Source organism: Ostrea edulis, chromosome 1 (assembly GCF_947568905.1).
Source record: "Ostrea edulis chromosome 1, xbOstEdul1.1, whole genome shotgun sequence".
In the NCBI taxonomy this organism is placed as follows: Eukaryota; Metazoa; Mollusca; class Bivalvia; order Ostreida; family Ostreidae; genus Ostrea; species Ostrea edulis.
Window position 1 is genome coordinate 3,527,894 of NC_079164.1, and position 21,775 is coordinate 3,549,668.

Genomic DNA, 21,775 nt, shown 5'->3' on the forward strand with positions numbered 1-21,775 from the left:
TTCAATGAGAGCAACAATTTAATTAAAGAGATCATTAATTCAATTATGGATATTTTTAATTAAAGATACCTTTAATTACATTGTTGCTCTCTCTCTCTACAAGAATTATTGCGCTCTTCAAATGATTTAATGATCTCATTTATTCAATGAAAGAGAGCAATACATCAAATCACTGCTCTCTTCAATTGATTTGTAGTGCGACTCAATTCATTTTATGAAAGCAACATTTGAATTGTTGCGCGCATTAAATGAATAGATGATATCTTCAAATGATTAAAGATATCTTCAATTATTTGAGTTTATGTTAATTTGGCGCTCCAAAGCAATTTACATCAATATCTAATTTTAAACAAGATGTCAAACGCTAAATACTGCATATAACGGACTTGTCTCCATGCCCTGATGGTGATATTCAGTTCCTACAATTCATCATATAAACTTTCTTGATAGGATTGTAAGTTTTGTCTATTTACCGGTCAATTGGGATCCGATCGTAAGAGGCGACTAAATGGGGCGGTCCTTCGGATAAGACCGCAAAAACAAAGACCCCGTGTCGCAAGTATGGTGTAAGAAAGATCCCTCCCTGCTCAATGTCTGTAAGCGCCAAACATAGGTCTAAATTTTGCAGACCTTCACCGACATTGGAGACATCTCCACATGAGTGAAACATTCTCGGGCGGGACATTAAACGATATGTGCAACCAATCAGCTGTTCATTGTACTAACTACATGTATGTAGTTATATGTTTGTATGATGTGTCATAGAAAGTCTCAAGGAAGTGTGGTGTAATGCATAAATTGAGCTACAATATTATTACATATTACTGTATAGTCATTAATTTTATTAATCTCATTATCAATATAATTATTATGACCCTCCTGTATAGGCTATGGCCAGATTACGATCAGAATGAAGCGAAAGTTAAGGAATACCACGAGGACCGCGCATAGTATTTATACCTGTCTGTACAGGTGTAACTGTCACGTGTGTGCGCCACGATTTACACGCACGACACGAGAATCGTCGGGATCCGCCTTCAGGTAGAATTCATCATTAGGACGGGGGGGGGGGATGAGTTGTCAATCTAGGTTTAAATAAATACGTAAAACTTGTAATCAAACAAGCGACAATTTCACGGAAAGGTGTGGTGGGGTAGGTCTAAAGGCCGGAATCGGGCCGAAATGGAGGTAATGGTACTAAAAAAAAGTACCTATATCTCCGCTAATACTCATAATATTTTTATTCGATAAAAAATCCTATAATCTACGGGGCAACACCTTTCAGAATATATTTAACAATTTTAAAATCTAAGATAACAACTAATAGAAATCCCTGCCGGAATGAGCAGTGATCGAAAAAACATTCCGTAATAGAATAGTGGGTATCAAATATTTTATCATAAATCCTGTTATAGTTGATATTTTTTTATTCGGTAAAATTTCCCATAAAGCATAGGGCAAGACCATTTAGAAAATATAAAAAGAGTTGCATTTAATTGCTGGAAAGTGTTTGAAAATCCTGCCGGAATGAGAAAATATGGGGAGAAAATGGAGAGGTCAAATGGGAGTCGTTGTTTTATAAAATCATATATCTAAAAACTTATTGCATGTTGATTTATTCGGATAACTTTCCCACAATCTACAAGGCAAGATCGTTTAAAACATGTAAAGTTTTTAGAATTCTGTGCATGTTTAGTATGTGAAAATCCTGCCGGAATGAGCGGAGATCGTCAAAATTTCATGCCCAAATCGGCGATCGATCGAGTCAATGTTTTTAAAGAAAGAACTGATATGCCGATAGGTGTGAAAAATGCATTATGTCTAATGAGAAGACACTTCCGGATAATGGAGATAAACTGAATAATTAAATCTTAAAAGTGAGTTAGAATTTACCCAAGGGTGTCTCAAATGTTACCGAATTGTGTAATTTGTATTGTTGGAATCACTTGAAACGGGATTTTAAGTTTTGGTTGCAAAAGAATGGTGCTCAGAGCAATGAAATATCAGTGTAGGTTTATTTCAGGTGTTACAGAGTGATGGGAATAACGTGGAAGAAGTTATTAATGATATTACTGGAAAATGGTCACAATCAGCTGTGAATTATTTTAATACATGTTTAAAAACTGACATTTTAGAACATGCAGCAAAGTAATCCAACAATTCCCAGCCTTTATAATCCCTTATCACTAACAATTCCCAGCCTTTATAATCCCTTATCACTAACAATTCCCAGGCCTTTATAATCCCTTATCACTAACAATTCCCAGCCTTTATAATCCCTTATCACTAACAATTCCCAGGCCTTTATAATCCCTTATCACTAACAATTCCCAGCCTTTATAATCCCTTATCACTAACAATTCCCAGCCTTTATAATCCCTTATCACTAACAATTCCCAGCCTTTATAATCCTTTATCACTAACAATTCCCAACCTTTATAATCCCTTATCACTAACAATTCCCAGGCCTTTATAATCCCTTATCACTAACAATTCCCAGGCCTTTATAATCCCTTATCACTAACAATTCCCAGGCCTTTATTATCCCTTATCACTAACAATTCCCAGGCCTTTATAATCCCTTATCACTAACAATTCCCAGGCCTTTATAATCCCTTATCACTAACAATTCCCAGGCCTTTATTATCCCTTATCACTAACAATGCATCAGAAAGTCTAAACAATGGTTTGAAATTACATGTAAACGGTAAAGAACTTCCAGTAGATGCCTTGGGGCTAAGTTTACAATTACTGCAGTACAGATATTTTTTACAATATTCAATGTGGAATGGCGGGTATTGGTCAGTACCAATTATTAGATATTTTTCCTTGTATACAGATACCAAAAGATTAAGGGTCAGACTCAATGTCCGGCTACGGGAACCTGTTATCATATTTTGGCAGCGCGAATCAAAATTGGGGACAATATTACAGAGACAAAGAAAATTGTTAATCTTAAACAACTGTCAAAAAATAATTTGAAACATAATGATAAAAAATCAGGGAGAAAAAAAAACGCGACCAAACGATTATGACAAAGATGTCATACCAGCTCTTCAGATGACAAATCTTGCTCCAATTTTCGACATTAAATCAAATTCATGGAAATGTAATAAGCAATTTCAAACTACTTCACCGCCATCAGTGCAAATACATCACACGGGTAGGGATCATTGGGTTCTATCTTTGGAGTCTAAAGACAACGAGGGTTGTATATTTGGATAGCTTAAGTAATATGAAAAACCACACTGCTAATACACCAGCACTTGAAATTCAGTTGTCACTAATTTACGGGAGGGCTAAAACGTCTATTCATATAAAGTTTTTTTTTAGATATTCAACAGCAAGAAATGGTAACGACTGTGGTTTATTTGCCATTGCAAAAGTGGAATTTTGTTATAATGAGAATTTTTTTGAAAGCAAAACATATTTCAAAACCGAGTGTTTAAGGGAACATCTAATTCAGTGTATAGAAAACGGTCATTTTACCAGATTTTCACAAAATAATAATTTTGTTTCTAATGACACTTTAAAACATAAAATTGTTAAAATTCAATGTTGGTGTCCATGTGGTTTTCCGGATTGGGTGGATGCAATGGTAGGGTGTGATTTTAAAGTGGGGAGAAAATGTTGTGATGCTTGGAAGCGTTCAAAGTGTGCAAATGTTTCACCAGATTGTAATGAATGGTTGTGTACTGAACATTATCGTGAATAAAAATCAAATTTAAATACTATGTTGAGTTTTTTATTATAATTTTATCATTGTTTTAATTACAGAAGAGTAAGTCCACTTCACGGTTATGAATTTCACACCTCGTAATTAGGTCAACACCTGTTGCTGAATACTGATTCTCCGATTTCGACATGAAAATGTGCCTATTTTATCCGTTCCGGCATGATTTTCAATGCTAAAAACCATATTTATTTGAAAAGGTCTTGCCCCGTAGATTTTGGGAAATTTATCCGAATAAGACAATATAAATTGTTTTACGAGATATTACAGATTATACCATACATACTCCTTCACGACGCCTCCATATTTTCACAACATTTACTCATTCCGGCAGGATTTTCATGGATTAGAAATCATCTAAATGCCATGAATTTGTTTTGTTCTGAAAGTATTTGCCCCATAGATTGTGGGAAAGTTTACCGAATAAGAATATATTTATTTAGATATTTTAGGAGATACTGGGGAAACACTAAGTTTTTACAACCTTCGTTCATTCCGGCAGGATTTTCATAGTCTTACCAATAATAAAATGTTAATATCTTATCGAATTCTGAAAGGTGTTGCCCCATAGATTATGGGATTTTTTACCGAATAAAAATACGATGATTATTAGCGGAGATATAGGTACTTTTTTGAGTACCACTACCTCCATTCCGGCCCGATTCTGGCCTTTAGTCTTGCCCGGTGTGGTGTCTTTCATAATTAATCAAAAGCAGCAATTAATCATTTCCATTTTTTTCTTTTCTCTTTATATGAATCACAAACAGTAAAAACATTTTAGTTGAATTATTGGATCTGTAAAAAATATTACACAATTTGATTTACTTATTCAAACGTAAGTGTTTTCATGAAAAACCTTATTTTCCAAATATGAACATGCTATCTGGGAAGTTTTAGAGTTACATCAGAACAAAATAAAAAAATAAAAATTAAAAAAAACCGGGAGGGGGCACGAAGAAACTAAGCTATGCGATTTATGTCCGCGGGTTAATTTAAAACAATAACCCTTTATCTAGATGAAAACGATGGGTACGTTGTGTGGTGTAACGTTTTAAAGAATATGGTTCATAAAGGCGAGATATTGCAGAGAAACGATTGTGCCAGGGTCTTCTAAATGAAAGGGTGAAGATACTTCACATTTCACACCAGTACTAACAACAAATCGTAACCAAGTCATTTTTTTTTTTTTTTTTTTTTTTTTTTTTTTTTTTTTTTTTCACTAAAGTTATAAAGGCATAGATTCAAATCCTTATTAACTTCATATCACAATATTCAAATACACGTTAATTGTAAATAGTGTTTGGATGTGATATTTGTATGATGTTATTGAAAAGAATTTTGTGTGTGTATATTAATAACTTTTTTATAAATTATCCAAAACATTTTAATTAACAAGGTATATTGAACCATTTTTTTTTTTTCGGTATAAGAATTGAGAAAAACGTCATCAGACACAGGATAAAGACGCAACGTTAAATCTTTGCACTCGCAAAACATGCCAACTTTGCTATTTCGTATCACAAAAAATATACGTAATACATGGATATAATTAATATATATAGAAAGTACACACCCTATATAGTACTAGGGCAATGAATTACCAACTTCTGAAAATAGGCCAAAATTGACCCTTAGTGTACCTTCTCCTTTCAATTCAAAAGACGTACAAATTTAAACACACACACTACGAGAGAGAGAGAGAGAGAGAGAGAGAGAGAGAGAGAGAGAGAGAGAGAGAGAGAGAGAGAGAGATTTACGTATACGCATGTAAAAAAAAACCAAAAAACAAAAAAACAACAAAAAAAAAAAAAAAAACGTGTGGAAAATTATAATTTATCATGTTCGATTGATTCAGGCATAATCATGTTATTCGCTCCGCAGTTTATTCCGTAATAACTCTTACTAAAGGAAAAATAAATCTTACACTTTATCGCATAGTGAATAACATGATTATGCCTTGATTCACAAAACAAATTCACCGTGGCATAAAATGTAAATCTATAAATTAAAACTCATTTATTGAGAAACTTCACAATTGCCTGATAAACTACACATCCTTCTCTGTGACCAGTCACATTACAACAGGACTGAGGTCTTCATGTAAGGTGTCATATTTCTGCTAAATTTGATGAATAATGTGGTGTAGCGAATCAACGAATACACAGTATACACATCGGGATCGGAGTCTGTATTGCATTGCAAACACGTGTTTCTACTTTCACTTTGACCGATATCGCAACAATGACGACCGTTGATGCAAAGAATCAGAAAATGGACCAGGAATATCCTAACACCAGGACTTTTGTTGTTGACAAAACTGACTTTAATTTCAGTTTCGAACCAACTCTGGAAGAGATGTAAACTTATATTATTCATCCACGTGAAGAGATCTCTATTTAGTCTGTTTATATCTGTCTGTAGATTGTAAAACGATTCTCCGTTTTGTTTCAACTTTCAGACGACAAATGCAGGCTACATTTAGTAGGGACAGAGACTGGGACCAATTCCACAAGCCCAGAAACCTGCTCCTGACCTTGGTGGGGGAGGTCGGCGAGTTGGCGGAAATCTTGTGAGTAGGATACAATATTAACTATTTGTCTATATTTTACTACAGACGTTTGATGGATAGTAAATTATTAAAACAAAGTTTAACTGATATATATATATATATATATATATATATATATATATATATATAACACTAATATATAGAACGAATACAGTTGTATATATCTGAACTATATGATCTGAGAACAATAGTGTGCCTACTGGGTGACCAGGAAGCAAATCTCTGCCCCCTATCCTGGAAACTCCAAAGATTGAAAGATTTTACATAGAAAAATTGATAAACATGTATAATCTGCACATTTCCTTCTTCAATTTTACTGGGCAGTATTAGTTCTGAGTATTAATTCTGAACTGGGCAGTATTAGGTCTGAGCTGGGCAGTATTCGGTCTGAGCTGGGCAGTATTAGATCCAAACTGGACAGTATTAGGTCTGAGCTGGGCAGTATTAGTTCTGAGCTTGGCAATATTAGTTCTGAACTGGGCAGTATTAGTTCTTAGCTGGGTAGTATTAGTTCTGAGCTGGGCAGTATTAGTTCTGAGTTGAACAGTATTAGTTCTGAGCTTGGCAGTTTTAGTTCTGAGTTGAACAGTATTAGTTCTGAGCTGGGCAGTATTAGTTCTAAGCTGGGTAGTATTAGTTCTGAGCTGGGCAGTATTAGTTCTGAGCTGGGCAGTATTAGTTCTGAGCTGGGCAGTATTAATTCTGAACCAAGCTTATTGTTTGTATCCATTAAATGTTTGGGTGTATAATTGTTCACAGATACACACACACAGGCGAAGAGAGAGAGAGAGAGAGAGAGAGAGAGAGAGAGAGAGACAGAGAGACAGAGAGTCAGGCAGAGAGAGAGAAAGAGAGTGACAGAAAGAGAGAGACAGAGAATCAGAGAGTCAGACAGAGAGTCAGACAGAGAGAGAGAGAGACAGAGAGAGAGAATGAGAGTGAGAGAGAGAGAGAGAGAGAGAGAGAGGATAAAATACATATAACCTTGTTAATGAAGGTAATGCTGTTGTATCACAGGAGTCTCTTATGAAAATGATGATTTAATTGATGTTTGAAATGTACGTCATTTTCTTCTTTAAAGATTTTCTATAATGCCTCATACAAACATTTGAAAGGATATTTTCAAATCATAAGTCATATTGATAGAGCATCTAAAACTATTCAAATCACAAGTCATATTGATAGAGCATCTAAAACTATTGAAAAAATATTTGTACTTTTCTCTGGTTACTGTAATCAATTACAGAGGAAATGTTGATGTATGATTTAGTTCTGCCCCTAGAATCAAGTATTCCTGAACATATGATACAATACCACCCAACTGTACATGCCATTTTGTGTTACTGCACCTGAAACTGTCTGGGGGAACATTCAACGTTTAAAATTGTCTCAATTTCAGTCGGTGGAAAGATAAAGTAAAGTTTGGACTGCCAGGTGAGAAGTTTTAGAAAATTCTATTTTTAATGGTTTAACCATTTTGATATATACACTGTATACATTTTTACCCTTGTGTCATTTTCACCCAGATGCAATAAGAAATAATAAGAAATTTCCTACTTTTTAAATTTGCAAAAGTCCTTTGTTTGCCACTTTATTGTAATGAGTAACATATAGTTTTTGCAGTTGTAAATGTGTAGGAAAAAGACAAAATAGACGACAATTTCCCTGTATACAGCAGCATGCAAGACCTTCATGTTTTATTTTTATACAATTTGTGCCATAACAGACTTCACTGATAAAGAGAGGGAACATGTTGGTCAGGAAATGAGCGACATCTTGCTCAACCTGGTCAGGTTAGCAGACAAATGTCAGATCGACCTACCGTCAGCGGTCCTAAAGAAGATCGACCACAATGGACTCAAGTATCCTGCCCACAAGGTTAAAGGCAAAATCAAGAAGTATACAGACTATGAAACAGAGGGTAGTGAGGAACATATTGCACTCAAAGATGGCAATGAAGAAAAGAATGGATTAGAATTATCCTGACCAGGAAAGTTCTGTCAGTTGTGAGAAAATGGACACAAAATGCCTTTACAAGGCAGAATTACACCAAAGCATTTGCTGCACATGTATTTCCTAATGTTTGTGATGTGCATGTATGTAAAGCATAACAACAATTAGGGATTACTTATTCAGTAATCTGTTTGCCCATCTATCACTCCTTAGAACATTACATGTGTAAGAGATAGGACTTTGATATATACCCTGATTGTGTATTCCTTAATATTTACACCCTGACTGTATTCTTTGTGTGGCGGTCAGATGGGTTCGATCACCAATAGTTAGATAGCTCAGTTGGAAGAGCACCTGGCTAGAGATTCAGGGGGCCTGTGTTCAAATCCTGGTCGGGTCCGTTGCATTAATTTCTTTCCTGTTACATTTGGTGCCGTGACCAGGATTGTCCTTGACTGGGTATTCTTTGATATTTATTTTGATTGTTTATTCCTTAATATTTACCTTCATAGTATATTCCTTTGATGATTAATGGGGATTACTTGTCACAAACGTATATTATATCAAGTTATCAGAACCGTGTGAGTAATCTACTAATGCATTTTCTATGAACTACATATAGCTCTTTTCCTAATTTTCTTTAAACAATCGGGGCACATTTCAAGTGAAGATCATCTAGTTCTGTATTTGGGTTAAGATCTGGTGGTGACGTCAAGGAAAAACCTGAAAATGAAAGTTAGACTTAGGGAATCTTCTACTGTAGAACAGACATGCACCAAGATAATGTACAATACTCAACAAATAAATATCATTTTTGAAAATACATGAGGGTATGATCTCCAATGTTTTATTAATGCGCGCATCACATTCAATTCTTTATCTGAATCGTTGCTCTCTGTAAAAGAATTGATGCGCGTATTAATTCCTTATACAAAAGTCAGGTTGGTTGCTTGCATATCATTTAACGTCTCACTCAAGAATTTTTCACGCATTTGGAGACGTCACCATTTCCGGTGAAGGACTGCAAAATTTAAGACTATGTTCGGCGCTTGCGGCCTTTGAGCAGGGAGGGATCTTTATCGTGTCACATCTGCTGGGACACGGGGCCTCGTTTTTACGGTATCATTCAAAAGACCGCCCATCTAGTCGCCTCTTACGACAAGTAAGGGGTACTAATTACCCATTATAACCCGGATCCCCACGGGATTGTTGTAAATAGTTTTAGGGTATCTTCATCTGGATTAAAGAGATCATTCCGAGCTCAGAATTAAATTTTGCAGGCAATAATTCCACCACATTGATGCACACACCAATTTATTTCATGAGAGCAATATTTGAATTGATGCGTACATCCATGCAATCGATGAAAGCAATAGTTGATTAATTAATGCGCGCATCAATTCAATGATTAAATGCGATATTTCAATTGACTCGGGCAGCAAATCAATTATTGCCATCAGTAATTCAATTGATGCGGCCATCAATTTAATTAATGAGAGCAGTTATTGGTTTGATGAGCGCATGGATTGAATTATTGCGCGCAATAATTGAATTTATGAATTCTTCAAATAATATCTTGAATGATTTGCGTTTATGTCAATTTGGCGCTCCGTGTCTTTGTGTCTCCAACTACCACTCTACAACTAGGTCACCTGCGTAACTCGAAGCAACAAATATAGTTTATTCTATAAGCAAATAGTTCTATTAGCACTTGCCAGATAATTATATATTCATGATGTCCTTTTTTCGACTTCATTTATGTGTTTGAAAATTTAGCATGAGAATATTACTATTCCATTCCCAATTCGTGCCATTTTATAACAGTCGACAGCATTTTTGGCCGGGGTGCAAACGGCTTATAGAATGGCGGGCGGGCATACCTGTTATAGGGTACCTACTTTGTGTAATCAACTCCTCTCACACCTCTAACTTGACATTCCTCAAACTTTGTACAGCTGTTATGGACACATTGAAGATGTGCACCTGTCGTTCCGAAAGGGATCAGAAATTTTTCAAAACAGTCGATCTTTTCGACAAGTCGACATAATCTTCCGACCAGTCGACATAATCTTCCGACCATTCGACATAATCTTCTGACAAGTCGACATAATCTTCTGACAAGTCTAGCTACGTTACTTTCTAGCAAGCCTTATACATTCCCCCAAAAATGTTACTGGTGTATGGAGATTCAGTGGGATTATTAATGAAAAGAATGAGTAGGACTATAAACTTATTGGGTAAGTGGTATGTATGTATGCGCGTGTATATATATATATATATATAGAGAGAGAGAGAGAGAGAGAGAGAGAGAGAGAGAGCAGTCAAACTTTGAGTATAATCTCGGACTTAATTGAAGTCCAAGTTTCGACTTAAAATTTTCCAAGAAACCAATGCATATATAAACCCATGCATATATATTCTCAGTACACCAACATTTTATCTAATAGCTCGTTAAAACACCTTTTCTGAAGTATGATTCTTCTATCATGTTTTCTCGAAGATTTTATCCGTAGATTTAAAAAAAATGATGTTTTCAATTTTCATAAATATTTTTTTTTCTATAAAAGTAGACCGAGTATACCGTAATCTGAGTCGTTTGGGCGTGTTTTGTTAGATATTCATATCATGCACCAAATCACAGCGGAAATTGGATTCTAGAATATCTTATTTACTAACAATACACCTTTTTTTATCATTCCGGAAAATTCACACAAAAATAAAATAATTAAGAGCCTGTATTACTTTTTCGATGGTGAAATCATGCTTCGTACGAGCTGTTTAAACGAACCATTAATTAAAATTTTAGTGTAATGGGCCACCTTACATGTAATTACATTGTGTGATATATATGATTCAATATACATAGGATCACACCATATATTAAATCTAATAAGTAAATTAATGATTTTACATGATTAAATGGAAAGGTTACAATTTGTACCATGAAAATTAGAGGACCAAAATTAAATCACCATCTTGAACAGAAAATTGGCTCAAAAATTTAGTTTCTGTTGTACGCAAGATGTTTAGCATAACCTTGACCTTTCATTTATAACCTTGAAAATCATATTATACGGGTCATATTTTTCCTCTGTTGTTAATCTGCATCGGGATCGGTATCCGTAATGCAAACACGTGTTTCTACTTTCCCTTTCATTCCTCTACTAACTCGCAATACTGTACAGGCCAACAATGACAAGCGCGAACGTAAATGAAGCAAAGAGGCAGAAACTGCAAGAATCAGCTTTCGTAGAAAATTCTGCTGAAAGTGACTTTAAATTCAGCTCGGAACCAACTCTTGAGAAAATGTGTATATATATATATATATATATATATATATATATATATATTGATCTAATCAATCACGTGTTTCATAATATCTGTTTACCAGTTTCTCTGAACAGCTTAACAGCTGTTTAACTTTAACTTAATAACGACTATCTCATTTTGTTTCAGACGACAAATTCAGGCTGCGTTTTGTAGGGAAAGAGACTGGGACCAATTCCACAAACCCAGAAACCTACTCCTTGCCCTGGTGGGGGAGGTCGGCGAGTTGGCGGAAATCTTGTGAGTGGGAGACTGGTGACGCGTTATTTATGGACGATTCATCATTTAAATGAGCTAAAAATGTAAATTTTCATATTTGAACGGAAAAGTTGGATACTATTAGCATTAAGTTCAGACACACACAGTTCATCAGTTAAAGTTGGGTCATTATTTTTCCGTTACTATTTATTTGGGTTGAACTTTTTATTTTATTGTTTTAGTTTCTTGTAGAATTTACAGATAATTGTTTGACAAAATGTACATCACTGTCTTGTAAAATCACCATACATGTTGTGGTTTTAAATACATGACCCAGATTTAGAAGTCAATTTCGGCCAATTTCTTGTTCAATCCCAAATTAATTAAGGAACATTAAACAAGTTTATTCACTGTGTTTTCAAATTAATGATTCTTCAATTTAAGTGGTTATATATATTGTATATAGTGTATAATCCCATCCAATGATATACTGTATATGTACTTAGCTATAAGCGGGATTCAAATTTTAGCAGCTTTGACGGTGAAGCAAGGGCGCTAATATAAAGTTGCTCTAACATACATGTATGAAATTCCCTATTTGTCCATCACCATACATAGAAGAAGCACTAAATCATGAACACACCAAATAGATCATCAGCTCCCACTGTGCTGAATTTTAAATAAGTGCATGTGTGGTAACAATTTGGTAACTGGTCGAGCTGTTGCTGCAGGCATTCGAATTTCACGAACACATTTCATCTTCTTTCAGTCAGTGGAAAGGTGAAGTCGATGTTGGACTGCCAGGTAATAATTTTCTTGCATTTCATTTTTACATATAACTGCCCTGTAATCAGAGATTTGGGGGCATGTCTGTCTGCAAAAACTTGAACCTGGCCATAACTTTTGAAAGCTTAGTGATACTGGGCTTTCATATTTCACATGTGTAGTCCTTGTGACAAGACCTTTCTTTTGGTAGCAAAACGTTTGACCTAATGAGTTTGACCTATTTTTGAACAACTTTTACTGCCCATAACTTTTGAAAGCTTGGTGATATACTCCTTTTGACAAGACCTTTCTTTTGGTACATGTACCAGAATTACTTTACTGCCATACAGGGGCACCATTGTTTCACCAACCCATCTTCATTTTTCTTTTCCTATACAGATGAAGTATAAATTGTACTCTGTTGTCTTTGTATACTGTAAATGTACTTCACTTGTATTAAATTAGCTGTATTCATATTGTAGAGCTTTTTATGAAGAAGCAGGAGTGCTAATTTATGGTTGGGTTTAGATAATTAAAATTTATATTCATCCGTTATCAAACACACAGAAAGTGCTGAATGAAGGTTTTGAACACGACTTACACATGCAGTTGTAGCGGTCAGCCGGGTTCGATCACCGGTGGCCAGATAGCTCAGTCGGTAGAGCACCTGACTATAGAGATTCAGGAGGCCCAGGTTCAAATCCAAGTCTGGTCCATTGCATTTTCTCCCTTTCTGTTACATGTATGTAGTGTCATAGACCAGTCCCTGGAACTGACAGGTGAAAATGCCAGCCAGGGGATTAAGATCCTGGGTTGATGTCTTCAAGGTGTGAAGAAATTCAAGGAGGAAGGAATGTAGCGGTCAGCTGGGTTCACTCATCGGTGGCCAGATAGCTAAGTTGCTAGAGCACCTGACTAGAGATTCAGGGTGTCTGGGTTTGAATCCCGGTCCGGTCCATTGTATTTTGTCCCTTTCTGTTACACAGTATAGAATTAACCAAGTGAAGCATTGTTTTATTTACATTTTATAGACTTCAGTGACAAAGAAAAGGAACATGTTGGTCAGGAAATGAGCGACATCTTAATCTACCTGGTCAGGTTAGCAGATAAATGTCAGATCGACCTACCGTCAGCTGTCCTAAAGAAGATCGACCACAATGGACTCAAGTATCCTGCCCATAAGGTCAAAGGAAAAAACAAGAAATATACAGACTACGAGGCAGAAAGCAGTGAAGAACAGATTGTACTACAAGATGGCAGCAAAGGTGAAAATGGACCAGTGCTTTCCTGACCAATCACAGAGAGTGCAATACTACGGGTAGTGAAGACGAAAGCGGACCCAAACTTACAGGAACAGAATATGTGAAACCATTTTAAATTTGATTTTATCCATGGTTTTTTAAAGTTAACTACTTGTTTTCCTGATTACCTGTTCATCTGTCACACCCTAGAACATTTTTATAAACTGTATGAGGTAAGACTTGTGATGCTGTGAAGATCAGTCATTTAACGTCAATATTAATAGCTGATATATCATTATCAGTGAGGTAATTGCTTGTGTTCCTTTAAAAACTCTAGTTTGCAGTCGTATTGAATATGGTTTTAGGACATTTTCTTACTTTCAGCTTGACAAGAAAATAGTTGCTCATCTATAAAATATTAAATCTGAAATTTACATTTCAAATGTTTTTGCCTTCAAAATCTTAAATTTCCAATTGAAGTGATAGCCATTTCCTCATGAAAGTGTGTCTGAATCTAGATAAATATAATACAACTGTTTAATGGCTAGGAATAGTTCGAAAAAAATGAAAGTAAATTGTAAAAATAAATTTCATTTTTGATTGATTGATTGAATATTGTTTAACGTCCCCCTCGAGAATATTTCACTCATATGGAGACGTCACCACTGCCGGTGAAGGGCTGCAAAATTTAGGCCTATGCTCGGCGCTTAATGCCTTTGAGCAGGGAGGGATCTTTATCGTGCCACACCTGCTGTGACACGGGACCTCGGTTTTTACGATCTCATCCGAAGGTCTGCCCCATTTAGTCGCCTCTTACGACAAGCAAGGGGTTACTAAGGACCTTTTCTAACCCGGATCCATGTACATGTAGATAAGGACCTTTTCTAACCCGGATCCATGTACATGTAGATAAGGGTATAAACAGCAACATGTCACACCAGCATATTATTCATGAAGCGACAACGAGCTGCATGTAGTACATGTTCATGAATGCTGCTGTAAAGAATCGCAGTTCATACCCTCAACAATGAAATTTATTTCTTAAATATATACCATTATTATGTAACTGCTTGTGTTCCTTTGTAAACTCTAGTTTGCAGCTGATGTTTTGTATTGAATATGTTTTTAAGTCATTTTTTTTTTCACTTCCAGCTCCACAATAAAATTGTTGTGCATCCACCAAAGATTAATTTTGATGTTAAAGTTATGTGCATGAATTTGCACATTCCTGAATTTGTGGCAGTTTTGTCAGTTTAAAACAAAGCATTGTTTTTCTTCATTGTTTATTGTTTCCAGCGTATAAAAATATACACGTTAAAGTTCTATGTGTGTTATTTGTACATGTGTATAAATCTACACAAGACCATCATATTCCAAAGTGCATATCATAAAATATTTTTACACAAAATACAGACAAACCTCGTTAACTCAATGGGACCAAGAAAAAACTTCAAAGATATTCGACATATCGAGGGTATAATACTTCAGAAATAAGTGGATTTGAGTTCTGAATCACTTTGACATATCCATGGTATTCGGGGTATCAGTGTCTGAGATAGGGAGGTTCAACTGTACATTCTATTTGTTTTGAATAACTCTACAAACTGCAACAAGTATTATTAGATGTATTCAATTTCATAATGAAGCTGCTAGTTATTGTGAACAAATGTTATTGAAAATGCTGACATAAAGAACATGAAAATCAGATGGCTTATTAAAGGTGACATTTAGATAAGACAGATTTGGTAAATCTACGTGTGTACAATGACGTGTATGTGATGGCGTGTGTGTGTATTGCACTTCTCCACGAACTGATTAAACAGGATACAACTAAGAAATGGGGCTGTACTTGTACAATATTATTACAATGTACTTGTACTAATACAATATCATTACAATGTACTCATACAATATCATTACAATGTACTCATACAATTTTGTACTTGTACTAATACAACACAGTTAAGACTGATATAGGAAAGTCTAATTAATCTATGAAACAGATGTCAACATAGGTAAGGCTGATTAAGGTTTGAATATTCTGGGACGCCTTTGTCAGGTTCTATGTCAGACTTGTGCAGTTAAAACTGAAGCATTTTCAAGTCAATTTGAAATGCAAGGATTAAAATATTGAGATTTTATTTTTCCTTTAAGAAATTGCTAAGTCACAAATTTAGAAATACTTTAAATATGTAGCTTTAATGCCAATGAATGATTAATATTCAAATACATAACAATTTAATATTACACAATATTGCATAGGGATGGAACATTGGAAGTTTTCTTTGGATGTCATATCAAAACAAGATTTTCTGAAAAGTATGAAACTTAAATTACAAGTAAACGTAAAGTATGAAACTTACAAGTAAACGTAAAGTATAAAACTTACAAGTAAACGTAAAGTATGAAACTTACAAGTAAACGTAAAGTATGAAACTTACAAGTAAACGTAAAGTATGAAAGTTACAAGTAAACGTAAAGTATGAAACTTACAAGTAAACGTAAAGTATGAAACTTACAAGTAAACGTAAAGTATAAAACTTACAAGTAAACGTAAAGTATGAAACTTACAAGTAAACGTAAAGTATGAAACTTACAAGTGAACGTAAAGTATGAAACTTACAAGTGAACGTAAAGTATAAAACTTACAAGTGAACCTAAATATATTTCGGTGAAAATTATTAAGAAATTGTTTGTATGGAACAATGTAAATGAGCCTGAGAAAGATAATGTTGGAGGACTAAAGATGGAGGAGTGTAAACTTGTGAACACAAAGATAAAATATATTGCATGAAAATGAAAGTAAACTTTGTACAATGTGTATACTATTTGTTGTGAAAATGAAAGTAAACTTTGTACAATGTGTATACTATTTGTTGTGAAAATGAAAGTAAATGTTGTACAATGTGTATACCATTTGTTGTCAAAAGAAAAGCTCAGTAACCCTCACAAAAGATTTTTTTTTAAGATTGCAAGTTTGTCATGAAAATCTGCTGCAACAGTTCAGTAAATGAAGAGCTCATAAAGACCGAACTATAAATAGAGAATGTAAAACAACATTACAATAAACTAGACGTATCCGACATGAGTCTGCCAGCAGCCAGTACTCGTCTGAGTCACCTCGCTCAGACTGGGATAAAGACGGTTTAATTTAGCTAGGGCATCAATAGTAAAAAATTTAAAACCTGTTCGTGGCTGTGCTTTTTTAGTTTCATGCATTAAAGAAATTTACATTTTTACGTTTATCAAAATAATCGTACACTTTGCTTGTTGAATAGATGCTTTTCTGAAATTCTTAATTCCTTAAAGAAAGTGAACTTTTAACCTCTATTGCGACCCAGGCAGTCTCCGTTTGATCAAACTTGAGTTCATGCATGAAAATTCTTGCATATCAGTTTGATATATTGTACCACGTATTCAATTAAAAAGTTTTCCTATATATATACTTCAAACTTCTTTTGAAGTTCTGCATTGGCCCTGAGGGTGATAGACAAATGTGAATCTACACAACATGACAAAGCTTGCATATTAATTTCATCAACTTTGTTTCTTAGTCAAGATTGAACATACATGTTTTTGTATATAAGGAAGCTTCCGTATAAAATTCTGATGATTTTCTGAATACCCATCCTACACTCATTGGTGGTTTCCTAATTATCTCCCCTTGAAAGGAGACACAGTCCTTCATTTGAAGAAACTTAAACCCCCTTTAATCAAGGACACTGTGTCATGTTTGGTTGAAACTAGCCGTGGTTCGTGAAAAGTAAAGTTGAAAATTCAACAACACCTCAACAATTAATTGGACATTTTTTTAAATAAAAAATTAACCTTAAAAAAGTTTGGATAAGAATTATTTGGCAATGGATGGATGAAAAGAGACAATTTTATGGACATTTGATGGGGAAGCATAAAATGGTGATACAGATCAACATGGCGTCTGGCATGCTGACAGAAATACACAAGTGAATTTGAATACATAAAATTTGTAAACAACTGAAAGTATTGAAAGATAATGTCAATCTGTACTGATATTGATACAAAAATTACACCAAGTGCCAACATCGTGGGTTGAAGTGACACTTTGCTGTGTACATGCGTACACAGTATAGCAGGACCGTGTAAACTTCAACACTGATAAAACAAAAACTAAATTCACTAATAAATATACATAACTGGCCCCAATTGTGACCATAATCATAAACTACATTGTACTTAGGTAACAGACATGTTTGAATAAATTTAATACATAGGTGTGATGCACAAAGCTAATGATAATTCTCGGACTTACTGTGTACATGTATGACATCATAACAAATGACATTTTCCACCATTTCCTTTCAACAAGCCAATGCTAGCTATTTTCTAATGCTACTTAACAAATTTTGTGCCATGTATGTAGACCATGATGTGTTTGAGATATGGTCATCTTTACATCATAGCTTTGTAAATATCAGCAAGTAGTTTGATTAATGCATGGTGCATGCGATTTTAGGCATAAAACTGCCTGAAAAGTTGACAATTTTCCAGTTAAAAAAAAATCCCAAACTTTGAGACATCATATTAATTTAAAGAATCAGTTTCAGGAACTTCAAAAAATATATTTTTATTTTTGTTTATGATTTTTTCAATGTAGAAATACCTGAATTTAAAGGAAATAGAAAAATGACTTTAATTTCTGGGCCAGAAATGTATTTCTGGTTCTTTCATGTTTCAATCACTTATACAGTTTGATTTAAAATTTTAAGAAAAACAACTATGCTAGCTGTATTAAAATATTTCATGACGTAAACTAGAACTGTCCTGACTAATACCCCCAGCAGGACACATTGGATGATGGGAAATGATGAATTTGTGCTCAATGAAAAACAAGAGGCCCAAGGGCCTAGAATCGCTCTTCTGATAAATTATACAACCCCACCATTTCTATTCTTAGCCTCTTAGTATTCTAAATCTTTAGTTAAATCCTAAGAATTCAAAAAAAGTAGGTCAATGTGACCTACTTTTTGGTTTACACATTTTGAGAACCCAAGAAATATCAACTGACAAAGTTTGATGATTTTAAGCCAATTAGTATCTGAATATTGAAAATTAGCTGTCAAATTCCAATCGTAGGTCATGGTGACCTACTTTCTGGTCAGCGAACTCCGAACATGCAAGACCCATCAACTGACAAAGTTTGATGACTGTAGGTCAAATAGTATCTGAAATATATAAATATAGCCGTCCAATTCCAAAAGTAGGTCAAGGTGACCTACTTTTTGGTCAACACCCTTTGAACATGCAAGACGCATCAACTGACAAAGTTTGATGACTGTAGGTCAAATAGTATCTGAAATATATAAATATAGGTGTCCAATTCAAAAAGTAGGTCAAGTTGACCTACTTTTTGGTCGAAACCCTTTGAACATGCAAGACCCATCAACTGACAAAGTTTGATGACTGTAGGTCAAATAGTATTTGAAATATATAAATATAGCCGTCAAATTCCAAAAGTAGGTCAAGGTGACCTACTTTTTGGTCGACACACTCCATTGACTCAAGGTGCATCAACTGTCAAAGTTTGATGATTGTAGGTCAATTAGTGACTGAAATATATAAATATAACTGTCAAATGCCAAAAGTAGGTCACAGTGACCTACTTTTTGGTCGATACACTCCGAAGACTCAAGATGCATCAACTGACAAAGTTTGATGATTGTAGGTCAAATAGTGTCTGAAATATAGTAATTTAGCTGTCAAATACCAAAAGTAGGTCACGGTGACCTACTTTTTGGTCGACACAAACCGAAGACTGAAGACGCATCAACTGACAAAGTTTGATGATCCTAGGTTTTACAGTGCCCAAAATATGCATCTAAAATTGAAAATGTGAAATTTGAATATCTGCAAAATTCAAAAAGTAGGTCACTGTGACCTACTTTTTTTATAAATATGTTTCAAGGCCTCAAGATGCATCAACTTACAAGATTTGATGATTCTAAACCTCTCGGTATTTGAAATAACAACTTAAAATATATCTATAAATGATAAGCCATAAAATTCAGAAAGTAGGTCACGGTGACCTATTTTTCAGTTGACGCATTTCAAGGTCCCATGCTCCACCAACTGACAAGTTTTGATGATCATAGGCTTCAAAGTGTCCAAGATATGCATCAAAATTAATTTTAAAATAAATACCTGCAAAATTCAAAAAGTAGGTCACCGTGACCTACTTTTGAGACAACTTGACACAAGGTCCTAAGATGCATCAACTGTCAAAATTTGATGATCCTAGTCCTTATAATGACTAAAATATCTAAGATTTAAGGAATTTAAAAAAAATTTAAATTTAGGTCAACTTTGAAGTGACCTTGAGACCATGCCCTTTGCCCCAGGGTAATGCCTTGAACAATTTCTAATCTACAACATATCCTCATCCTTATGTGTAAGTTTGGTGATAATCTGCCCTGTGGTTCTTGAGAAGAAGATTTTTTAGCAACCACTACTTTTGTTTGTATTTTCCTGATTATCTCCCCTTGTTAAAGGGTCACATCCCTTTATTTAGTATGTATGAAAGCCCTTGGGCCAATGATACCCTGTAACAAATTTGAAAAAAATTGGCCAAGGGGTTCTTGAGTTATAGCCCTTTTTCTAAAAAGTTTACGCACACCGCACAAATGGCCATAGCATTAGCTCTTTGAGCCTTTGGCTCAGAAGAGCTAATAAATGGTCTCTAAGATATACAATGGACAATGACAACATAACACACACACATCCTTCAAAAGGGAAAAAAAAATATCCATAACTTTCATGAATGTTAAGAATCTGAATCAATACAGCAAGTGTACAACTTCATTATACGATATACAGAAAGTCTTATTATCAAATCTGTTCGTCAGTGTCAAATCTGTACTCTGGGCAAATTATGTCTACCGATGGATACACAGTTAAAGTGATTCCAGTATACCCCCTAAACTTTGCGGAGGGTGTAAAAAGCATTTTCCATTAAACAATTCTCCTCAATATGAGGAAGGATTGCACAAAAACACCATTTGTAATATATATAAAACTAAATGGCACCAAAAAATAGAAACAAACAGTTTTTGGCACTGTTTAACAATGATCACAGCAATAAACATACATGTATACATTTTCAATGTTAACTGATTGAGAGTTTTACCTCGACTGCATAACAATAAGCACCACAGTGACACTCTACAAATCATTCAACTGGAACGTAATGCACCACAGTGACACTCTACAAATCATTCAACTGGAACGTAACGCACCACTGATTGATATGATTGTCACACCTCAGTCATTGGAATGTGTCTGCCAAATAAATGTAGCACCTAAAACTTCCTCAAGACCATGAGGCCTCGTTCTGAAGATTCTCAATCACGGGTTAGACACCCCCCTCTTCCTCACGACCGCGACATCTCGTCCTGGAGGTTCTCAGCCATGGGGTTACAAAACGAGGAGTTGGGAATAACATCCTCGTCCAGATCCTCGAGATCAGCATTAGGTCGACTTCGCCTCCGGAGCTCTGTCATTGTGTGAATCGTCTGATCCCGGTTCTCCTGCTCCTCCTCCAACCAACTCTATTAATAAAGAAAATCAAAGTACTGAAAATATCAACCAACACTATCAACAAATAATGAAGGAGTCATCAAAGGAAACAATGTCTCAATGTTGTATCATCCAACTCTATCAACAAATCAAAGTACTAAAAGTATCAACCAACTCTATCAACAAATAATGAAGGAGTCATCAATGGAAAAAATGTCTCAATGTTGTATCATCCAACTCCATCAACAAATCATAGTACTGAAAGTATCAACCAACTCCATCAACAAATAATGAAGGAGTCATCAATGGAAAAAATCTCAATGTTGTATAATCCAACTCTATCAACAAATCAAAGTACTGAAAGTATCAACCAACTCCATCAACAAATAATGAAGGAGTCATCAATGGAAAAAATGTCTCGATGTAGTGTCATTCAATTTA

The 21,775-nt window shown here is 34.9% G+C and overlaps 2 protein-coding genes and 1 non-coding gene across 3 annotated transcripts in view; 2 read left to right on the forward strand and 1 right to left on the reverse strand.

Moving 5' to 3' along the window:
* Positions 1–5,798: 5,798 nt before the first annotated feature.
* Positions 5,799–15,109, forward strand: LOC125664837 (uncharacterized). The gene is made up of 8 exons (XM_056145896.1): positions 5,799–6,090; positions 6,192–6,302; positions 7,702–7,736; positions 8,029–8,285; positions 11,430–11,563; positions 11,712–11,822; positions 12,550–12,584; positions 13,577–15,109. The coding sequence occupies exons 1-8, from the start codon at positions 5,975–5,977 to the stop codon at positions 13,834–13,836; spliced, it is 1,059 nt and encodes a 352-aa protein (XP_056001871.1). The 5' UTR covers positions 5,799–5,974; the 3' UTR covers positions 13,837–15,109.
* Trnay-aua (transfer RNA tyrosine (anticodon AUA)) lies at positions 13,186–13,260 on the forward strand. Its single transcript is given in 2 exon segments — positions 13,186–13,222; positions 13,226–13,260. It is a non-coding gene; the product is annotated as a tRNA-Tyr (tRNA).
* Positions 15,053–21,775, reverse strand: part of LOC125664453 (two pore channel protein 1-like) — a 45,929-nt gene continuing 39,206 nt past the window's right edge. Inside the window, exon 26 of the mRNA XM_056151036.1 lies at positions 15,053–21,366. Within this exon, the coding sequence (XP_056007011.1) occupies positions 21,190–21,366 (177 nt within the window). The 3' untranslated portion in view covers positions 15,053–21,189. The remainder of the gene's footprint in view (positions 21,367–21,775) is intronic.

What these genes read in the sequence shown, in the direction of transcription:
- LOC125664837 (XM_056145896.1), top strand. Translation starts at nt 5,975, where the DNA reads ATGACGACCGTTGATGCAAAGAATCAGAAAATGGACCAGGAATATCCT. An exon ending in AGTAAAGTTTGGACTGCCAG is followed by an intron (nt 7,737 to 8,028) that starts GTGAGAAGTTTT and finishes GTGCCATAACAG; the next exon opens with ACTTCACTGATAAAGAGAGG. An exon ending in GAACCAACTCTTGAGAAAAT is followed by an intron (nt 11,564 to 11,711) that starts GTGTATATATAT and finishes ATTTTGTTTCAG; the next exon opens with ACGACAAATTCAGGCTGCGT.